Source organism: Penaeus chinensis, chromosome 22 (assembly GCF_019202785.1).
Source record: "Penaeus chinensis breed Huanghai No. 1 chromosome 22, ASM1920278v2, whole genome shotgun sequence".
Taxonomy (NCBI): Eukaryota; Metazoa; Arthropoda; class Malacostraca; order Decapoda; family Penaeidae; genus Penaeus; species Penaeus chinensis.
Window position 1 is genome coordinate 8,932,519 of NC_061840.1, and position 8,396 is coordinate 8,940,914.

At 41.4% G+C, this 8,396-nt stretch overlaps 1 protein-coding gene across 3 annotated transcripts in view; it reads right to left on the reverse strand.

Moving 5' to 3' along the window:
* Positions 1 to 7,549: 7,549 nt before the first annotated feature.
* The window catches only part of LOC125037116 (transcription elongation factor, mitochondrial-like), a 42,680-nt gene continuing 41,833 nt past the window's right edge, over positions 7,550 to 8,396 (reverse strand). For all 3 annotated transcript variants that reach the window (XM_047630130.1, XM_047630132.1, XM_047630131.1), the window contains one exon: positions 7,550 to 7,876. In XM_047630130.1, the coding sequence (XP_047486086.1) occupies positions 7,646 to 7,876 (231 nt within the window). In that variant the 3' untranslated portion in view covers positions 7,550 to 7,645. The remainder of the gene's footprint in view (positions 7,877 to 8,396) is intronic.

The window sequence follows — 8,396 nt, forward strand, 5'->3', positions numbered from 1 at the left end:
TCATGATTAAGATGCTTCATCATCTCATATCGAATCTCATCGGGGCCTGGGGATGTTCCTCTACAGGCTTCTAGGGCTCGGACAAGCTCATCCATTGTAAGGTCTTTATTGTAATCAAAGTCATCTCCTGTGGCAAAGTGAATTGGTTGCAGCTCAGCCGCTTCCTTGATGGGCAGGAATGCGTGGTGATAGTTTGCTGAGCTGCTTGTATGAGAGAACTGCCTGGCGAGTGCATTAGCAATGTCTCTAGGTGAATCGATGTTATTTCCCTCCTCAATGATGTTATTGATTTTGAAAGATGTTTTTTTCTATTTATTTTATTAATAGTGGACCAAACCTCTGATATTTTTGTATTGCTGTTTATTGTAGAGACAAAGCTCCGCCAGGAGTCTCTTTTTGCTTGTCTTATTACTCTACGAGCCCTAGCTCTTGCTTGTTTGTAGTTGCAAAAGTTCTCATTTGTGATGTTATTTTGGAAAAGCCTGTAGGCCTTATTGCGTCGGCACAGCGCCCTGCGGCAATCTGGTGTCCACCATGGAACTCTATGCTTAACGCTATCTGTCGAAGTTTTAGGAATGGATAGCAAAGCTGTTTCTATAATCGAATTCTGAATATTGTTTACTTTATCATCAATGGTTTCTCCAACTAGTTCGAGCTTGACGCTCCTTGTGAAGGCGACCCAGTCTGCTTTTTTTACGTTAAATTTAGGCGCTGAAGGCGTTCTCACTGCGTCGCATGAATATTTCATCAAAATAGGGAAATGATCGCTTCGCAACGAATCGTCAATCGTGTGCCACAGGCACTTGGCTGCTACTGATGATGAGACCAGTGATATGTCTATAAAGCTCAAATTCCCGGTATTATCGTCCACCCGCGTGGTACTACCATCATTCAGAAGGACTAATTCAGACTCGTTAATCAGCTTAACTACTTGCTCACCTCTACCATCCACCCGTAGGGAACCCCATAACGTATGATGAGCATTAAAATCACCTAAAATTACTTTATTTTGTGGCAGACGTTCCTGAAGAGCAAAAAGCTCATCATAGATTATCACTTTATCAGGCGGACAGTAAACTGAACATATAGCCAGATACGTGCCATTAATTTTTACTTTGCATGCGACAAACTCCAAAGTAGAATCAAAAGTCACTTCTGTAAAAGGGAGGCTTTGGTGGATGTACATGGCGACTCCGCCTCCACCCCTACCCTCACGATCCTTCCGACATAAATGGTAGTTCCTGAGCGATACGACCTCGTCAGAGACGAGGTTTGTCAAACGAGTTTCTTGGAGAACGATAATATCGGGAGCATAGGACGAGGCTAATAATTTAAGGTCATTTACTTTAGATCTAATACTTCGACAGTTCCATTGTATAATGGTTGACGCGATGATTACGTTTTATGGGGTTTGGAAGTGCCTTGTCCACCAGTTTTAATTTTCTTTCTATGGGAGGGAGGCGCCTCCTCTCCCTCGCTTCCCGGGGACCTCTCACGGGATGGTTTGGAGACAGAAGCCTCCATGTCCTGCACCTCCTGGCGAGGGAGACGACTGACAGACCTGCTTCTCTCTCGAGAAACCGATCGCGAGCCAGACGAAGTCCTCACAGGAGTAGCCCGGACGGGAAGGTGCGCTCCGGACTGTGATTCGGTGTCTGCTTCCTTAAGATGTTTAGGCTGGGTTGATGCAGCCATTTGATCGACCAATTTTGTCAGTTGATAAACTTTAATATTTAAATCTTTAACGGTTTGTTTGAGTTCGGTAATTTCCTTATCCTTAGCTGCAAGCTGTTGACTGACATCACTTGTACTAGGGTTGTTGCTAGTTACCGCTGCAGCATAGGAAGTATCGGGTTTGTGTGTCAAACTTTCCACTTTCCTCTTAGCTTCAGTATAACTAACTTCATGCTTTCTCATATATGCCAATGTTTCAGTCTCCTTCTTCAGGATGCTGCACTCGGCAGATCCTGAATGATGGGGACCTTCACAGTTAGCACATTTTGAAATTTTGCTAGTACATGTGATGGTGTCATGGGCTTCAGCACATTTACGGCAAGTGAATTTAGTTGAATCTTAATGAGGTGTGTCCGAATTTTTGGCATCTATTACAATGCATTGGCTTTTGGACATTAGGTCTTACTTGTACACGTTCATAACCGACGTTGACATATTCAGGGATTTTATTTAAGGCAAAAGTAAAAAAACACAGTCCAGTTTTCGTTCGCACATTCCCGTCCTTCTTGGTCATACAATGAACGTCCACTACGTCTTGGTCTTTCATGCTCTCAAGAATTTCACTTTCATCCATCGTCCTCAAATCCCTGTGAAAGATTACTCCCTTACAGGTATTTGGGCCAATAGGGATAGTTACTTTAACTCGAAGATCATGAATTTGCGTCAGCTTAAGTAAATCCTTAATCTGGGAGTTGTATTGTACTTTAACAAGGAGGCTTCCATCTCGCAATTTTTTGACAAAATCAAAGTCGCCGTCCACTTGACCATCAAGGACCTTTTTGATAATAAAGGGGTTCACGTTCAAAAGCGACTGATTTTCATTCACGCATTTTACATTCGCGAACCTTGCATTCTGGGTGGGGATTGTGAAAAGTGGTCGTCTCGTCTTGTCATTAGTGGGGGTACCATTGTTCGTTGTCAGAGAGTGGTCATGAGTCGCCCCCCCTCCTTGAGGAGGAGAAGGGGTAGCCGGGGAGTCATTCATTCTGGGTATCGGACCAGGTCCGACCCCTCTGCTCAAAGTCGTAGTCCTGAAGGGACAAAAAACCTCTTAACTGTTGTTATCAACCTAACTGCAATAGCTAAGAGAGTGAATCAGTATTTCGTCCTCTACCCCCCCAGTGGAAGCCTGGTTGCGTTCTCCAGTACCACAGAGGGATCGAGTTATGTGTGGGACACTTCCTTACCGCCGAACTTGCCTAGGCGAAAGACGGTAATTCAATGCCCACCCACCAAGCGAATACGGGAGTTCCGAGGAACTCCGGTAGGCTCAGGAAAGTCACATTAAGATGAAAAGAGATCAGGACCAAAGAAAAAGTGCGCCCAAATGACGCCCCAGACTACTGGGCCTCCCTACCCAGGGGTCAAAGCCACAAGGGCTACCCTGGTGTAGAAGAGAGCTGCGGGTCTGGGGTGGGGTGCTGACTACTACTACTGTAGCCTCGTGTCACCTGCAAAGCAAGAGCACTGAAGGTGCTGGCAAAGCACAACAAATGTTCTGCAAATACAGGATTTTACTTTATTTTAATTTACTTTAAGAGAACTCAGGAACAACAATGTCAAGCGAGACAAGAGGCCCCGGGCTCCAGGGTAGCTCAAGTGGCACAAGACCTAGTGTTTGTTGTTACTGCGTTTAAACAAAGTGTTAACTCGACAGAGTTTCGACCACGAGTGAATGCTGTCTCTCTCTAGCGGGCTGGCTCTGCTCCTTGGGTCACCACCTTGGCGGGACCCGACATGCAAATCGTTTGTGTACTAGTTCGGTAGTTTAGTGTAAACACAAGCGGGCTAGTCCCGCTGTTTAGATATTTCTTGCGTAAACATAACATTTCACTTTATTTACTTTATAAAAACGGTAGCTTTTATTTATAGGTGTATCTTAATTAAACATTATCGGTGCGTCCGTCAGATCTGCTACAAGTGCTAACTGGCCGCGTCTGAGTCGGAGGGGAGGTACTCCTGACTCCATCTCAAGACGCTCGATCCGAGTACATTGTAGGGCTCCAACACACGCACGCAAACAAGCATTCTGTACAGGATCCAAACCTTTCAAACTTGTTTTCGATGCCGAGCCATACACGATTGACCTATAATCTACTTTAGACCTAATCAGGGCTTTATGTATCATTAACAAAGACTTTCTATCAGCTCCCCAGTTATTACCAGAAATTAACTTTAATAAATTTAGTGCTCTTTGACATTTATTCTTTAACTGACCAATGTGGTCTTTCTAATTGAGTCTACTATCAAATACTTTGAATAGGTATTGGGTGGTTGTCTATGTGAAAAAAATACCCCACTACTCTTTTTTGTGGAAAACTTAAAACCCCACTGGAGGCCCCAATTGTGAATCATATCTAGCACCAGTTGGATGCGATTTGCTGAGAATTCTGCATTATTCCTGGAATGCCATAATGCACAATCTGCAGCGTACAGTGAGTATTTAAGATTCCGAGGAGGAGCTGGTAAGATGTCACTGATCATATATAGAAATAATGTTGGTGACAAGACACTTCCTTGTGGGACCCCGTTTGCCTGGACATAAAGGTCCGAAAAAGTGAGTGTCGGAAAAAAAGTTTGACAGAGAAAGTTCTGTCAGAAATTAAATTTTGAATAATACAAGGCAAGTTTCCACGTAATCCAAAAGCATAAAGTTTTCTGAGTAGGTCATATCACCATGTCATGTCATAGGCTTCCCTTTCGGAAGCCGCACTGCTCGTCAACTAGTAAATTACTGGTATTTAAAAAAGCAATAGCCTACTGTTAACAATTCGTTCCATGACAAGATAAGCAACTTGTCAACACAATTGGGCGGTAGATGGCAGATTTGGGATTACCCCCTCCTTTCAATACGGGAATGATGTGGGCGAAGTGTCATGAGTTTGGAAAAGTGTGGCTTTTCCAAATTTCATTGTACACTTCTAGTAACTTAATCATGGCATCATGATTAAGATGCTTTATCATCTCATCGAATCTCTCTACAGGCTTCTAGGGGTCGGACAAGCTCATTCATTGTTAGGTCTTTATTGTAACCAAAGTCATCTCCTGTGGCAAAGTGAACAGGTTGCAGCTCAGCGGCTTCCTTGGTGGTCAGGAATGCGGGGTGGTAGTTATCTGAGCTGCCTGGCGAGTGCACTAGTATTGTCGCTAGGTGAATCGAAATTGGTTCCCTTGTGAATTATGTTTTAATTTTGAAAGATGTTTTAGTCTTATTTATTTTATTGACAGTGGACCAAACCTCTGATATTTTTGTATTGCTATTTATTGTAGCGACAAAGCTTCGCCAGGAGTCTCTTTTTGCTTGTCTAATTATACTACGAGCCCTAGCTCTTGCTTGTTTGTAGTTGCAAAAGTTCTCATTATTGATGTTATTTTTGAAAAACCTGTAGGCCTTATTGCGTCGGCACCGCGCCCTGCGGCAATCTGGTATCCACTATGGAATTTTCTGCTTAATGATATCTGTCGAAGTTTTAGGAATGGATAGCAAAGCTGCTTCTAAAATCGAATTCTGAATATTGTTTACTTTATCATCAATGGTTTCTCCAACAAGTTCGAGCTTGACGCTCCTTATGAAGGCGACCCAGGCTGCTCTTTTTACGTTAAATTTCGGTGCTGAAGGCGTTCTTACTGTGTCGCATTGAATATTCAATTAAAATAGGAAGGTGATCGCTTCCCAACGAGCCGTTGCCACAGGCACTTGGCTGCTATTGATGAAAAGACCAGTGAGAAGTCAGTAAAACTCAAATTACCGGTATTATCGTCCACCCGCGTCGGGCTACCATCGTTCAGGACCAGATCAGACTCATTAATCAACTACTTGATCACCTCTACCATCCGCCCGCAGGGAACCCCATAATGTATGATGAGCATTAAAATCATAGATTTTTTAATGTAAGGTCGCACTTGGACACGTTCGTATCCAACTGTGACATACTCAGGAATTTTACTTGAAGCAAAAGTCAAAAAGCACAATCCAGTCTTTGTTCGCATATTCCCGTCTTTCTTGGTCATGCTGTTCACGTCCACTATGCTTTGGTCCTTCATATTTTCAAGAATTTCACTCTCCTCCATTATCCTCAAATCCCTGCTAAAGATAACTCCCTTGCAGGTATTGGGGCCAATAGGGATAGTTACTTTAACCTTCAAATCATGGATCTGCGTCAGTTTAAGCAAGTCCTTAATCTGGGAGTTGAATTGCAGGAGGAGGGGGAAAAGAGGAATGGAAGAGAGAAGATGAATAATAATACAAAAATGGAGAATGAAAATGTGAGATGGACTGGTTAACAGGAAATGGCTAAAAAACAAATAAATGTACTAAACAGCAAAGGTCATATAGCACTATATGAAAGTATAATAGCAAAAAGGATAAATAGGGTTGTTAATGAGTTAATGATTAGATGTGGTACATGCCAAAAGTCGTACTGCTTTTTAGGATAGTATGATATAGGAAAAGGTAAAGAAGGTTGAGAGTAAAGAGAGTGAGTAAATTGGGCAAATCAGGGGAAGGGGGGGAGGGGGCAATGCAACCAAATGAAAGATCTATGAGAACAGAAACCCAATATTCCATTGTAGAAGAGTTATCATGAACCAATCAGTAAATGATATGGGTAAAAATGAGAGTCAGAGTAGGAGGAGAATAATTGAAGAATGAGACAAGGGATCAGGGGGAAGTATGTGTGTATCCTGGAGGGAGCAGAAAGTAAAACATGGAAGGAAGGGGGTTTTGTGTAGATGCAGTAAGGAGGAATAGGGAGTGGTGGGAGGGAGTAGGAAGAACATGAGGAAGGGGATGGGTGTAGGCAGTAGCTCTGACTGTAGAGGGAATGGAAGATTGAGAGGGTGAATGGGGGAGAGGCATATTTTTTGGGTCATGATTAGAAATTTCTGAATGTCCTCAAAGTTTCTGAGAGGGGAGTTGGTTGGAGAGGTCTGAGAAACGAAGGTCTTCTTCTGAGACGAGGGGATAGACATCAGAGAAACAGAGGAAGATGTAGGTGTAGAAGATGGGATGGAACATTTAGACAATCTTACGTGATGGGTAGAGTGAGAAGGAAGGGTAGACATCAAGGAAGTGGAAGAGATTGGAGTGTCTGGATTCAGAATGTCAAACGACTTTAACTGGCAAAGGGAAGGGTTGGAAGTGAGATAAAAAAGTAGGAAGAAAAGATAATGGAGATCTAGAAACAATCTTGGGGAGAAGGGGAAGGGACAAAACGAATGACAGCAGTGCAGTAGGGGGTAAGAGAAAATCCTTGTTGGTGTGCTTCCCAACCTAGTTATGATCACGTGTGTGATCATAACTAGGTTGGGCACAATGAAGGTAGTGTGCTATGGAGCGCTTGTGTTTGACAAGGTGGCCAAAACAGCAAAATTTCCGACACTGACGGGGTAGGGGTCGATATGATCAGACTGGGAAGGAGTCTCCACCAATATAATCTTTATGGGGGAGGTCATGTCTACAGTAGATAAACTTTGCAATATTAGTGGATTTTTGCCAATCTCTGGCGGGAATAGTGTAGTATTGTAAAGATACTGCATCAGAGTCTGCAAGGATGGCAAGTAGGTCATTTTCACAGTCTAACCTTTCAGCCAGGGAGATGGAAAAAGTTCCAGTACAAATATTAATGGAGGAGTGAGACAGGAATAACTTTGTCTCCTAAGCCCTCCCACAGCAACAACGGCCATGGAATTGGGGGGCAGTGAGTGGAAGGACAGGGATTAGAAAGAATAAGTAATAAAAAAAAGAAAAAAAAAAGAACAAAACTATCAAATTTGTCTAAGAAATATTGAGTGATGTGAATAATAAAAAACAGAATTCTGAAAAATCAAGACTTTATTCAATTCATTAAGAGTCTAATATTAATGACAATGCAATGAATATCTTTTCTAGGACTGCATAAAGCTAACAATTTCATCTACTTAAAATTTTTAGGGCATTTTTATTCTGCAGGATAAGTACTTGGGAGAATGCTAGTCCTATGAATAAAGAAGTGGCCATATGCCTTCTTTTGGTTCGTTCACAGGTAATAAATTTTGTCTGCGCTTCTTTACTTATATCTAAAGCTGGTAACCATTCCAATAGTTGGTGGCCCTTTACCAACTGATCTGCTAGGTTGATGCCTGAGATTCTTTCACTTCCAACCTAAAAAGAGAAAATCATAACCCAGTTATGCAAAAAGATAGGGTAAGAAAAAAAAATCAAATATACATAAAAAACAATAGCAAATGAAAAGGAAAATGATCAAAAAAGGAAAATCAAATGACCCTTACATAAACATACAGTTATGGCAAAGGTTTTTATCTTTGACATAACTATATTAAGATTGCCAATAGATATTATTGCTCAGACATGATACCATCCCAGGATGTATAATGATGATGATGATAAAGGTAATAATTATAATTAAATAAATAAATAAATAATAGTAATAATGACAACAACAATAATAACTGTAATAGTAGTAGTAATAGTAATAGTAATAGTAATAGTAATAGTAATAGTAATAATAATAATAATAATAATAATAATAACAATAAAAAAATATGAAGGGAATACTAATATTAGTGAAAGGAGAAAACACACTACCGTGTTGATACTATGGTATTAAAACCCACACTGTAAAACTAAATTTAATAGAAAATGAGACTACAGTTTCGGAATC